The sequence below is a fragment of the Nannospalax galili genome, unplaced genomic scaffold (assembly GCF_000622305.1).
Source record: "Nannospalax galili isolate Female #2095 unplaced genomic scaffold, S.galili_v1.0 scaffold184, whole genome shotgun sequence".
Lineage (NCBI taxonomy): Eukaryota > Metazoa > Chordata > Mammalia > Rodentia > Spalacidae > Nannospalax > Nannospalax galili.
Genome location: NW_008351649.1, coordinates 721,833 through 735,627, shown reverse-complemented (window position 1 = coordinate 735,627; position 13,795 = coordinate 721,833). Strand labels below are relative to the sequence as shown.

Below are 13,795 nucleotides of genomic sequence, written 5' to 3'. Positions count from 1 at the left end.
TTATGTGTATGAGTGTATTGCCTGCATGTATGTGAGTGAACCCGTGTTGTGCAATGCCGCAGAGGTCAGAAGACGGCTCCGGATTCCCCTGGAACTGGAGTTCAGGACGGTTCGTAGCCGCCATGTGGGTGCTGGGAATCGAACTCAGGTCCTCTGCAAGAGCAGTCAGTGCTCTTAACCACTGAGCCATCTCTCCAGCCCCATCCATCTTTTCTTCTTTACCCTGGTCTCTCCTTTCCTTTCTTAACTGGCTCAAAGGACCTGGGGGGTCACTGAACAGGGCCTGTCAGGCAGGAGTAACTTGGGAGTGGGGAAGAAGTGGGATTGGACACTGGGGTTGTGTGGTGGCAGATACTCAACAGGAACACTCTCTCTTCTGAGAGCCACCTCTGCCCTCAGCACTCAGTCCCAGTAGTCAAGGTATTGGGTCCACACACCCTTAACCTATGTTGTGAACAGATCTGGATAGAGACCTTGGACCTAGGGCAGCCCTACCCTGAGCCCACCCTTTGTACCCAAAAATGGGAGCCACTGAGCTAGCTTGCTCCTCTCTGGGCCTGTGGTTCTGAGGATCAGCCTCGGAAGTTTGCTTATCAGTTGGCCAGGAGTATCCTTCGTCCACTCTGGGCAATCAGATCCCCTCTCCTAGGAACTGGGATGCTAGGTTCTGTGCCACTCCTATGAGGGATGGAGACTAACTGGGGTGACAAAGTGTCACCTGGGGACATCTCCTTGCCTTAGAGTCGATGGTAAAGTTGGTCGGTAGAGAGGCACAGCAAAGAGGTCTCAGGGAGATAGGGAGTAGTTAGAGCAACCATATTTAGGTCCTGTGTCCACAAGAGCAGCCGCCACTCCACTTAGGGTTCTAATAAGCAGCTCTAGCCCCCATACTGTCCTTGGTCTTGGTTCTGGTTCCTGAGATGAAACCCCACCCAGAGAGTCATGGATTGATGCTCCCACTGGTTGGAAAAGAGCCACCATTAGGGTGGTGAGCTTCAGAGCATTGGTGCTGGGTTTACACAAGGAGGATCAGGCTTAATAGGTATGGTTGGACAAGTGGCCAGAACCTGGATTCCTGCCAGGTCTGGGAACTGCAGGCAGAGCACCAAAGGGATACCAAGAGGAGTCCTGGTTAGACATCCCCTGCCCTGAGAGGCCACGAGGCAGGGCCAGATCAATGAGCAAGGGTCAGAGGTGTTGGTCCTGTAGGAGAGCCAACAGCCTGAGGGGGTCCTGACATCAGCAAGCACCAGCACTTGTGAGACCTCTCAGCTGTGTGGGTTTTGCTGGGTCCTTGTAGTGAGACCCAGAGCCATGCATGGACTGGACATCAGCAGCCAGGACCACCCCAAGGTGAGGCATGACCCTGCCCAGATGAACCCACCAGCAGGGGCTTCTGAGGTAGAGAGGATTCAGGTGACAATCCGGAAGGAGGTACCAGAGGCTGCAGTAGGGACTGAAGTAAGGGTAGGCAGCAAGGAGGTGTTATGTTTTCAAGTTTAACAAGAACTAAACTGAGTACCTATGAGCCGGGTAGCCCTTAGCAAGTGGCTTACCCTCTCTGAGCTTTGGATTTCTTACCTGTAAAATGGGAATAATACTATCTTCTTTCAGGGGATGTAACTGGGGATTAATGAGCTAATATACCCAAAGCATTAGGCTCATAGCAACTCAATGGTGGTGCAGTTATTATAGTTAACATGATTTTTTTTTGAGACAGGGTCTACCTGTAGCCCCAGCTGGCCTGGAACTCACTATTGTAGACCAGGCTTGCCTTGATCTCACAGAGATCCATCTGCCTCTGTCTCTTGAGTGCTGGAATTAAAATTGTTGTTCTTGTTGAGACAGGGTCTCCTGTAGCCCAGTTGAGGCTGACCTTGAACTTCTGATCCTCCTGCTTCCATCTCCCTAGCACTGGAACTACAGACTTGAGCTACCACACCCAGTCTATGCAGTGATAGGGATCAAACTTACAGCATCACTTTACTAGGCAAACACCACACTACCACCTAAACTATATCCCTGGTCCTTACTGTTTTATTTTTTTAAGGCAGGCTCTCAGCTCAGGCTGGCCTCAGACTCACTCTGTAGCTGAAGATGATCTTGAACTTCTGCCTCTATCCCACAAGTGCTAGGATTACAGGTGTGCACTAGCACACCAGGCTTATAATTTTTTTAATTTTTGGTCTTTTTGAGACAGGGTCTCCCTGTAGCCCCAGCTGGGCTGGAACTTACTTTGTACACCAGGCTGGCCTTGAACTCACAGAGATCCACCTGCTTCTGTCTTCCAAGTGCTGGGACTAAAGGCGTGTGCCACCACAACTGGCTTCAGGCTTATAATTATTTTTAAACTCAAAGACCAGGCACACAGTGTGTACAGAAAGGCTTGAAATTCAGGAAGAAGGTCTAAGCCCTGTAGAATTGATCATAAGTGACTAGGTCTGAGGCAGAGATGGGGCAGGAGCCAGTACCCTGAGAAATGAATCTGCCAGTCAGCAGGCTGGACTGTGGTTGGGACCCTATGAAAGGCCAGAATACCTCAGATCCCTCCCACCTTGGGTTTGGATTGGGGTAGAGTCTTGATGGGTGAGGCTGGTAGGAGGAGCTTAAAGAGTAGACATGGGGCTGGGCTCCGAGTCCCCTTGACTCGCCATTTTTTAATTTATTATTTATTATTTTAATTTTATTTTATGTATATGAGTATATTGCTAGCATGCATGTAAGTGCACCCATGTCATGCATTCTTGCAGAGGTCAGAAGAAGGCATTGGGTCCCCTGGAACTGTAGTTACAGATGGTTGTTAGCCACCATATGGGTGCAGGTTAAATTGAACCTGGGTCTTCTGCAAGAGTAGTCAGTGGTCTTACCACTGAGCCGTCTCTCCAGCCCTGACTCATTAGTCTTTTATTTTTAATTAATTTACTTTTATTTTATATGTATGAGTGTTTTGCTTGCATATATGCCTGCGTACCATGTGTGTGTAATGCTCACAAGAGGCCAAAAGAGGGTATCGGATCCCCTAGAATTGGAGTTACATTACAGACGGTTGTTAGCTGCTAAGTGGGTGCCGGGAACTGAACCTGAGTCCTCTGCAAGAGCAGTCAGTACCCTTAACCAGTGAGCCATCTCTCCAGCCCCCAGGTACCAGTTTTTGTAGAGCTGGCACGTATCTGTGCCAGCTCAGACATGCACTGATGAGAATCAGAGGAGGGAATGCATGGGCTGAAATAGTTCCTGCTTTGAGGGGGAAGTGTGGCCTAAATGCATGTTTAAAGGATGGTTAGACCACCAGAGTGAAAGGCTTTCAGGTGGAGACACCAGAGCAGGTATGCTTCAGAGAGAAGACACAATCTTGTCACAGGCCGGAACTCTAGTGGGCACTGGGGAGCCATTGAAGGTTTTTGAGCAGAGCCATGACATTTGTTCTAATGAATGATTTAGCATGTCTTAGGCTGGAAGACACTAAGAGGGAGGGCATCCAGGGGGAATCCAAGACTGTTAGACTTTGAGGAAGAAACTTTAATCTCTGAGTCTGCAGAATGTGAAGTCACAGCACATAGACCATTAGGGGCTAGGGGCTGCCGGAGCCATACTGCTTTTTAAAAATCATTTATTTATTTATTATTTTTATTTTATGTGTATGAGTGTATTGCCTGCATATATGTGAGTGCACCCGTGTTGTGCAATGCTGCAGAGATCAGAAGAGGGCTTCGGATTATCCTGGAACTGGAGCGAAGGATAGTTCGTAGCTGCCATGTGGGTGCTGGTCCTCTGCAAGAGCCGTCAGTGCTCTTAACTGCTGAGCCATCGCTCCAGCCCCAGAAACATAATGCTTTAAGATAGGTCTTGGGCCAGGTATGGTGGTGCATGCCTTTAATCCCAGCACTCAGGAGGCAGAGGCAAGTGAGTCTCTGTGAGTTCAAGGCCAGCCTGGTCTGAATAGCAAGTTCCAAGCCAGCTGGGGCTACAGGGAGACCTTGTCTTAAAAACAAGAAACAAAAAGGAGAAGTCTTGGGGCAAGAGGGCAGATCTGCCTGGAGCCTGGCTCTACTGCAGGATCACAGACATTGTTCCATCCTCTGGCCTGTGTCCCTCTTCTGTAAGTTAGCTATGGGGCACCCTGTCTTCATGGAGGGCCATGGGCCTAAAGGGAGGAAGGAAAGGGCAGAGCTAAGCGTAGATAGAGTAAATGTCCTGCCTGGCCTCCCACTGTGCACTGGCCCTGAATGACATGCAGACAGTCTAGCCTTCCAATTGCCTCCAGTTAGGGGGAGATTTAGAAAAAATGTGTACCTATGTGCATGCGTGCATATATGCATGTGTGTGTTTGTATGTGTATCTGTTTGTGTGTGTGTGTATGCTGTGTGTATGTGTGTGGTGTGGGCACATGTGTGAGTATGGAGGCCAGAGGACAACATTAGGCTTCATTTTTCAGGAACCTCCTTTGAGACAGGCTCTCTCATTGAACCTGGAGTTCATCGATTAGGCGGTAAGACTAGACTGGCCCGGGAGCCCAGTGATTGCCCTCCCTTCCTCTCACCTCACCCCCATCTCTGTTTCCCTGAGCTGGGCTTACAAGCACCTGTGCCACACCCAACATTTTTATGGGTAGGTGCTGGGGATTGAACTCAGGTCCTCATGATTACATGGTAAGCATTTTACTGACTGAGCCATCTCCCCAGTCCCTAAGGATTCATTCATTCATTCATTCATTCATTCATACTTCATTCTTCAGTCATTCTTTGACTAACATTTCTGACCTCTACTAGGAGCCAGGTACTGGGACTAAGACTCAGACTGGACCTCTGTCTTTTGGCCTTGAAGAGTTTATTTACTCATTTGTTCCACAACATCCTCAGAACTCTGGGTTTTGGCCAGCCAAGAGGTGGTGTCAGGAATACAGAAAGAATTGCTGGCAGGGGAGGCAGGGAATGATTTGATGCTGAGGTCATACATCCACATCAGGGAAGAGCAGGAACCCGGAGAAGATGCTGTTGGCCCCCTCAATGGCCAGCAGAGAGTTCTTGTCCGTGGCCTCCAGGTAAACGACCTCTCCCTGCTCCAGCTTCAGGACCACACCACCTGTGGTGACCTGGAAGGTGTTTGGGGCATAGTCACAGAAGGTAACTACCTTCTGCATGCGATCCCAGCCTCGGACAACATTGACACACAGGTTCCCTCGGGAGCTGGCATGGTAGGTAAAGTAGTAGAGACCAGGCACCCTACAGGTGAACTTGCCATTCTGTGGCTGGTAGTTGTTGTTCATGTTGGTGATCACGTTTTCAAAGCGGATAGATTGTTTCTGCTTCAGGTGAATGTTGGAGGTCCTCAGGGCAGAAAAGGCTACTTTCTGAGTGGCCCTGTAGTCTCCTGAATCACCCTTAGGACCAAAGAGTCCAGAGTGCCCGGGTGCACCTACAGGGCCAACAGGGCCCCTTGGGCCAACTTTGCCTGGAATCCCTGGGATCCCTGGGTCTCCTTTCTCTCCAAATTCACCATGGTCTCCAGCCAGCCCTGGAAGCCCTAGAAAACAGAATCAAGAGAAAAGAGGACTCAAGGTCACTGTGACCAAAAGACTGGCCTGGGGTCTCTGGGCTCAGCTTCCTAATTATAAAACAGTGGGGCTGCCAGAGAGAGCCTTCCAGGTTTCTTCCAGACCAGCTCTTAAGTCTGTGTTGGGTTTCATGGTCATAGAGAACTGATGCCCAGGGGAAGGGGAGAAGACCCCCATGGAGAAGGGCCTGTCCTTGTCCCCAGCTCACACAGCACCCTTATCAACCTTGACACATGTCACTCTCTCTCTTCCCTCACCCATGGCAGACATCCTTAATTAATCACAGCATTCCGCTGCCTGTACCTAGATGTGAAACGTAGAATCCCTCTTATATCATCACTCTGGGCAGCCATGGCCCTTTGGTTTGGCACATCATAAAACTGAAAAAAAGAGAGAGCATGTGTGTGCTCTGGAGACACAGATTGTGAATCCTATGTCATACCAGCCATTGTTAGTTGTGTCACCTTGACACAATGAGTCACAGTCTCTCAGGCTGTTTCCTCTTCTGTAACATGGTGGTGATTGTCTGATTGTATTTTGAGGAACCATGAGGGTGCAGTGGGCTTTTGAAAGGAGAGGAGCTGCCATAGAGGGTTAACCCAAGCGAAGAATCTTCATGAGGGGGTCTCCGTGGCAAGGAGCCCCTCAAGCCTACATCTTTCCCTACTTACAGATAAGGAAGCATAGCCACTTATTCTGGATGAACCTAGGACTGAGGGGCTGTGTGGTGTCCACCCTCTGGGCACAGAGTAGGAGGAGCCCCTGTCCTGAGCCTCAATAACTGGGCTACCATGAGGAGACATTAGTCTTTCCACATACCAGTTCTGTCTGCAAAAGGGTAATCACAATCCCCTTCTAGAAGACTTACTGGATTTGTGAGTGCTTTTGCAATTTCTTTCTCTCTCTCTCTCTCTCTCTCTCTTTCTTTCTTTCTCTCTCTCTTTCTTTCCTCTTTCCCCTTCCTTCCTTCCTTCCTTCCTTCCTTCCTTCCTTCCTTCCAGTCTTTTCATTGGTTGTTTTTTGACAGGGTCTCCCTAGTCACAGCCCACCTGGAAGTCACAATGTGAACCAGGGTGGCCTTGATCTCACAGAGATCCACCTGCTTCTGCCTCTGATGACTGTGTCTTAGGAGACAGAACATGGGGCCTTTGATCAGGGATGCTTATGTTTCCTGAAAGCATGCAGTACCTTTTTCTCCCTTTATCCCTTGAGTCCCAGGTTGACCATCAGAGCCATGAACCCCAGGGATGCCAGGAATGCCAGGGATGGCTGGGGGCCCAGTACAACTGCTCTGGGCCCAGGATATGTGGAGAAAGCCCAGGAACAGCAGTGGCAGCAGTGTTGAGACCTTGCCCCACTGAGTCTTCATCGCTGCACTTTATGGCCTCCTACAGGGTGAGAAGATGTGGGAGGTTACTGCCATGGTGGCTCCCATCATTCATTAATCAGTCCCTTCACTTGTTCATCCATGCATCTGCCCATTCATCCTTTACCCATTCATCCATCTACCCATCTCTCTATCTACCCATCCATCATTTGTCTCCAACCATTCGTCTATTCTCCATCCATCCATTCATTCAATAATCTTCATCTATCCATTCATCTAATTACCCACCTATCCACCTCTCCAACCATTCATCCATTCTCCATCTATCTACCCATCCACTCATTCATCTTATTCATCTCTTCAGTCATTCATCTGTCTACCCATCATACATCTCTCCTACTGTCCATCCATTCACCCATCCATCTATCTCTCCATTTATTTACCATCTAGCCATCTGCCCATCCATCTCTCTATCTATCCATCCATCCACCTAATCATCTACCCATCCATATATTCACAGATTGCCTTTCATCCACTAGACCCTGGGGGTACAGTGATGACAAACAGACATGGTCCTTGGCCTCAAGATCCTTTGTCCCTAAGAGAAGGCAGTCAACAAATACACAAGAAAAAAAAATGGTTATGGACTGGAGCATGGGAAGAAGAGCAGCAGTGTGCTGATGGAGGGGGACTGGGTTGGAGTTGGGAGGGGATAATTCCATCAGGATGGTCTTCAGATAATGTTTTGGCTGGGACCCGAAGGTTCAGAAAGGGCTGGAGCAAGAATGTCCTGAGACGGGACAGAGGATAAACCATTAAGGCTCAGCAGAGGCTGCATGAACAGCACCAACGTGAATGCTGGGTGATCCCTCAGTGTCTGAACCTGGGTATGTATGTAGGTAATGGCTACGTGGTGTGAATGCTTAGTGATACAAAGAGGATACTGAGACTCAGGGAGGCCAAGTCACTTGCTTAGGTCGTATGGGAAGAAATGGTGTTGAAGTCCTTGTCAGTGTCCCAGGCCATCTCTGGGATTTCTCAGGAACTGCGGCTCAGTGAGAGAGCAATGTGGCCCCTTTCTCATCCCAGGGAACTGGGAAGAAGGCTGTGGGCTGCTTTGAGCAGGTCAGCCTGGTTGTTCCCAACCTGCAAGCCTTGAGTCAAAGCATTTCCCCCAGGAAGCTTCCCTGAGTTCCCCACCTCATTGCACAGAGCAGAGCTCTGCATGTCTCTGGGTAGCCTTGGAGATCCAGGTGAGATGGTGGATAAGAAAGCGTGGGAAGCCCCAAAGCTCTCATCAGGATCTGTGGCTGCTGGACCCTTACAGCAGTCGAGAAGTGAGTTGTGATGAGTTACTCATCTCACAGATGAGAAAAACAGTATTAAACATCACCCAGCAAGCTGCTCAGAGGTGGGACTTCTCCCTGGCCATAGCTTTCTGATCTATAAAACATAGATAATGTTGAACTCCCCCTTGCAGAGTTGCCATGAGGTCAGATGAGTGACAGCTCGGCCTGTTTGTCGTGCTCAATGCATGCTTGTGATTTTATTATTATCATCAGCAGGAAGCCTGAGTTCAGGGAAGGAAGATGACTGGAAAGGTGAAGAAGGATGGGGCTGCCTATGGGATTCAGGCTCAAGGACGAGGGACAGAGGGGAAGGCCTTCAATGTAGTCCATATTGGGAGCTCTGAGACTTGGGGAAGCCTTCAAACCCTCCTGGTTGGGCCACCTGCCACTTCTGCCAGCTTATCATCATCACAGCCCTTCCATCTCTTTCCAGCTCCAACATGGAGTTAGACCAACCTGGCTTTGAACTCCCCTCTGCTGCTGCCTGGCTGTGTGACCTCAGGCAGGTGTGTTAACCTCTCTGGTCTTTTTTGAAACAGTTTATTTCTGACTTACAGGACTGCCATGGGGTCAAATGAGAGGACTCAAGGAGGACTAAGGTCCCTTGGGCAGTGAATAACCTTCTCACTCAGGACTAAACAACAACAACCTCCAACTCCAGCTGCACATCAAATGCTGTCCTTACAGAAGGCAAACCTACTGGCCTCAGCAGCATACAGGAGCAAGGATGCTGGGGGGACATGTGATGCTGGGCAGAGGGCACCTGGGTTCTCATCTCTCCTCTGCCTCTGGATCAGCTGACATGTTTGAACCCATAGGTGCACTGAGGTTGGTTTCCTATAGGGTTCACTGCACCTCTGAAAGGCTCTGTTCTCTCCAAAGGGGATGTGGAGCTCAGAGGTATGATGAGACTTGCTGGAGATGACCAGCATGTGAGAGACAGAAATGGAATTTAGTTCAAAACTGTAGCTTCTGAGGTATGATGCTAGACGCTCTGGTTGCAAGCTGCCCACCTATACCCTGTGGCCCAGATAGCCACAGACCCCCTTCAGTTCACCCCAGAAAGCCTATGCCATGGAACTGGGATTGGGCCCAGTGATTTCAACCCAGTTAACATTTAAGGTATTCTGAACAGGAGACAAAGCCTGTACTTGGTGAGTCCCTCAGCCCCGGACCCCGCCACAGCCCAGTGTGCTCACCTGGAGACCCAGAGCTGATGTCCTGTGATGCTCCTGTCCAGGCAGCTGTGGACCTGGAGCCCAGAGCCTGCAGCTGTCCACTCAAAGCGGAAGTTCGCCTTCCTCTACGGTCCCCTCCCAAAGCTCAGCAGGCTGCCCCCCTCTCCGTCACCCCACTTTTCCCCCATCCTGCTGCCCTCAGGCAGTTTCATGTCCTGTTCCTGTAAATGGTGGCTGTGGCCAGCATGGTTTTGCAGGCTCAGCAGCTGTGGGGGAACAGCCTGTCCTGGGGGAATCTCCCTAGCTGGTGGCTCGCCTGCCAGGGCCCTTGGAGTACATGACTCCCAGAGACTCCCATGGGGACTGGTGCTCCTTGATGGATGAAGGGCTTACCTGGTGTCTGCACCCTGGATTCAGAGTCAGAGACCCTGATTCCTATCCTGGCCCTGCCACTTGCCAGCTTTCAACAGAGGGAGTGCAAGGATGCCCCAATTTTGCCCGCTGCTGTATGATGGAGACATAATTGTACCTATTTTATGGCTCTCACAGGCCAGCAGGAGGATGGTGGTGGGATTGGGGGAGGGATGAGCAAACTGTAGAGCACAGGGCACATGAATTGTTAATGTCACTTTATGTCCCAGGCTTCCCCTTTCTGGTCTTATCTCTTCTGTTTCCTTCACACTTCTGTCCCCTGCTCTTCTCCCTGCCTTCAGAAAATAATCTAATAATGAATTTTAAATGCACACATTACATATTCATCCCCCCCTCTGCTCCCAGTGGGGTTTGGAGCCCTTGACAATAATAGTTACAGGCAGGAGACTGTTGCATGCAGATCCTGAGATAACACTGAGTTAGAGCTACAGAAGGCCTTGAAGGTCACTGTGCCCACCCTGCCCCTCATTTTACATTCGAGGAAACTGAGGTCCAGAGGCATAAATCATCCTTCAGTATTTCTTCTGAAGTACTATGACCTATGGCCTGGGGAACTATGAGTCTTGTCCTTGTGGAACCTCTTGGGGGAGACTGGGGTTGGACATAGAGTGTTCCTATGATAAATGCCACAGAACAGCAGTGACAGTCAGGGCCCACAGCCTGGGCAGGAGGGGCTGGTGCAGGACCCAAAGTTGGAGATGGCTGGGGCTGGGGTCTAGCTGTGATGCTGTGGCTGTTTTTATACCCAGGTGCTGCCCCACTCCAGGATGGATACCCCAAAAACGTGGAAGATGCTTGGAGAGGGGACAGCTTTTGGCTTGTGGGTGCCAACTGTGGATACAAATGAGGCATTAACTATAAGGGGTGAGAAGAAAAGAGAAGGTTAAGTGTGATAAAAACCAGATGTCTGGGGCTGGGGAGTTGGATCAGTGGTTAACAGCACTGACTGCTTTTGCAGAGATCCTGGGTTCGATTCCCAGCACCCACATGGCAGCTAACAACCACCTGCAACTCCAGTTCCAGGGGATCCGACATTGTCTTCTGACCTCCACAGGCGTTGCCTGGCACAGGTTCACTTATATACATGCAGTCAATACACTCATACACAAACAATAATAAGTAAAAATATTTTTATTTATTATTTTAATTTTATGTGTGTGAGTGTATTGCCTACATGTATGTAAGTGCACCCATGTTGTGCAGTGCCTTTGGGGTCAGAAGAGGATGTTGAATTCTCTGGAACTGGAGTTATGGATGGTTGTTAGCTGCCATGTGGGTGCTGGGAATTGAACCTGGGTCCTCTGCAAGAGCAGACAGTGCTCTTAACTACTAAGCCAATTCTCTAGCCCCTATTATTATTTATTTTATTTTATTTTATTGAGACTAGGTCTCACTATGTAGCCTTGCGTACCTTGGACCTCACTATGTAGACCAGGCTGGCCTTGAACTCACAGAGATTCACCTGCCTCTGCCTCTCGAGTGCTAGGATTAAAGGTGTGTGCCACTGTGCCTTATTTATTTATTTTTGAGACAGAGTTTCACTATGTAGCCCAGGCTGGCCTTAAACTCAAAAGCCTTCTGCCTCTGCCTCCCAGTACTGAGATTACAGGCATGCCTCCATGATGCCTAGCCTTAAGTCTTTCTAAGGGTCTCAAAGTCACTTAGGCTGGTCTCTGATTCCTAGGTAATTGATAGCAGTGAGAAAGGGTCAGCTTAAAGTTGAACTTGGGGGAGAAGCATTGAGGTAAACAGGAAGCAGTTTCAGTAGTTTAGGATAGTCATCCTAAGTTTGAACCCCAGCTCGGCCTCTCTCCCATCATGTGGGCTCAGGCACGTTGCTAACTTGGGCTCCCTCACATGTATATTGGAGACAAGGATGCCTGTCTCCTGGGGCATTGGTAGGACAGAGTAGGAAAAGAACCCTGAATGTCCAGGGCCAAAGTGCTATTTATATGAAGAGGGACCAGGCCTGGAGCATGGGGAGGTCTTGACTTGGGAATCAGAAGCTGAGGGGTCCCTGGGTCTTGGTCTCTGAATGGGAGGTAGGTTTGGTTTCTTGAATTTCTGATAAAAAGGGGTGAAAGCTTACTGGAAAGAAAAAAAAAACAAGTGAAACCCCAGCTGTCGGCATCCAAAGAGGACCCCTGCAGATGGTCTCTCTCTGCTTCCTGCCCCGTGCCACCCCTCAGTGTCTACCCACTCAGCACAGACAACAGACTGGCATGGGCTAAGACCTGCCCCTCTTGATGTGGCAAGGACAAGAAAACAATTATGAAAAATAAAAGAAAGCGACAAACTTTGTTGTTTTCCTGGCCCAGGCTTCTGTTCTGGCACCACACCCAACTTAAACACCATATTGATTTTTTAAACCAAAGCGAAATGAGAAGAAAGATGTATCACTTAGGGGCATCGCTGGGCAAACTGCTAAGTGGTTGATGGAGGGACAGCTGGACAGGCTGTGGCCAGTGACCCAGCCTGGCCCTGCGGAGCAATCAGATGTGGTGAGGCAGGTGGGGTTCCTAGGCCCTGGCGTCTGCTCTGTGTGCGTGCGTGTGTGTGTGTGTGTGTGTGTGTGTGTGTGTGTGTGTGTGTGTTTACTTCCCTCTTTCCTATCCTACACATTTCATGAACCCCTACTGCACTCCAGGCAGGCGTCACAGGGTCCCACATAGGGCTGTTCACAGGGGGACGCTGACCTGTGAGCAGATAAGTGAGAACAGTCATTTGGTGGATCATAGGGCCGTGTGCATGAGATACACCCACAGTCCTTCCGCTACTGTTTTGAGGAATGGAAATCTGCTTTTATGCGCTTTGTTTTAAATAAGTCTGTAGGCTAATTTTATACACCACCAGACCTTGGAATCTAGGTTCTAAAGATTCCCGAGTTTGGACTCGGAGTCTGCAGAAGGTGCTATGGGGTCCCATGGGGGAATCAGGGCAGGCTCCATGGAGGAGGTGAGCTTGGTGGAGGGGTATTACCTAGGTAGATGGATGAGGGTGTGAGTGGGTCGGGGAGTTCTACAGGATAAAGGGATGGTCAAGGTGAAAGCATGGACATGTGAATGACCCTTTCTGAAGCAAAAAGAGTGAAGTGGACATAGGTTACTGAGTTCATCTGTGCTAAGACCGATTGACTGATTGACTGATTGATTGACATATTGTGCTAGGGATGCATGCTAAGCAGGCACTCTACTGTGAGTTCCATAAGCCTCATGAACTTATGGGACCAGGCTGAGATCCTAGCCAGCTGGGACTGGATCTCCCAGACTGAGGAGCCTCCCTCACACCTCTCTTCCCCAGACAGTTGTATTTTGTGGGGTTTTTTTTTTTTTTAAAGCTTTTTCATTTTAAATTATATGTGTATATGTGTGTCTCTGTGTGGGTATGTGCATGTGAGTGCAGTGCCCCTTGCAGCCAGAAGAGGGTGTAAGATCCCTTGGAGCTGGAGTTGCAGATAGTTGTAAGCTGCCTGATGTGGGAGCTGGGGAATTGAACTCTGGTTCTCTGCAAGAGCGGTGTGTACCCTTAATTGCGGGACTCCCTGGTCCTGTAAGGACTGTAGTGACCAGGTCCTGCCATCAAGAACCTCACAGCCCAAACTTGGCAGCTTGTGGGCAGCTGTGTTTTAGGTGCTCTCTCGGGGTCCCTGGAGTCTGTGCATCACACATCTTGGGGTGCCTCCCTCTCCCATTCATGTCTATCTCAGAGCGTGAGTGTGAATGTTAAATGACTCACTTGTTGTGGGAGAAGCACTTAGCATCTGCTTGGTGCTCAGTGAACATTAACTACCATGAATTTTGACTTGCTTGTTCCTCTGCTCTTCTTTCAGTCATTCATTTATTTACTTCAGTGTCATTAATTCCCCCCAATTTGTCCATTCACTCAACATGAATTCACAGATGCAAAACCATAGACACCAAGTTCAAAGCCTCAACAGTGAGGAATCTGGGCCATG

At 49.4% G+C, this 13,795-nt stretch overlaps 1 protein-coding gene across 1 annotated transcript; it reads right to left on the bottom strand.

Annotated features, from left to right (window-relative positions):
* Positions 1-4,803: 4,803 nt before the first annotated feature.
* Positions 4,804-9,537, bottom strand: C1qb (complement C1q B chain). The gene is made up of 3 exons (XM_008848567.3): positions 9,430-9,537; positions 6,743-6,942; positions 4,804-5,523 (listed from the first exon to the last, which is right to left on the bottom strand). Exons 2-3 carry the CDS (start codon positions 6,921-6,923, stop codon positions 4,949-4,951), a joined length of 756 nt encoding a protein of 251 aa, XP_008846789.1. The 5' UTR covers positions 6,924-6,942; positions 9,430-9,537; the 3' UTR covers positions 4,804-4,948.
* Between the last annotated feature and the right edge of the window lie 4,258 nt (positions 9,538-13,795).

Bases quoted from the DNA above. Each gene is read 5' to 3' on its own strand.
- C1qb (XM_008848567.3), bottom strand. From the start codon at position 6,923: ATGAAGACTCAGTGGGGCAAGGTCTCAACACTGCTGCCACTGCTGTTC. The intron at 5,524-6,742 runs GTACTGCATGCT...TCTGTTTTCTAG, and splicing joins AGGGATAAAGGGAGAAAAAG to GGCTTCCAGGGCTGGCTGGA.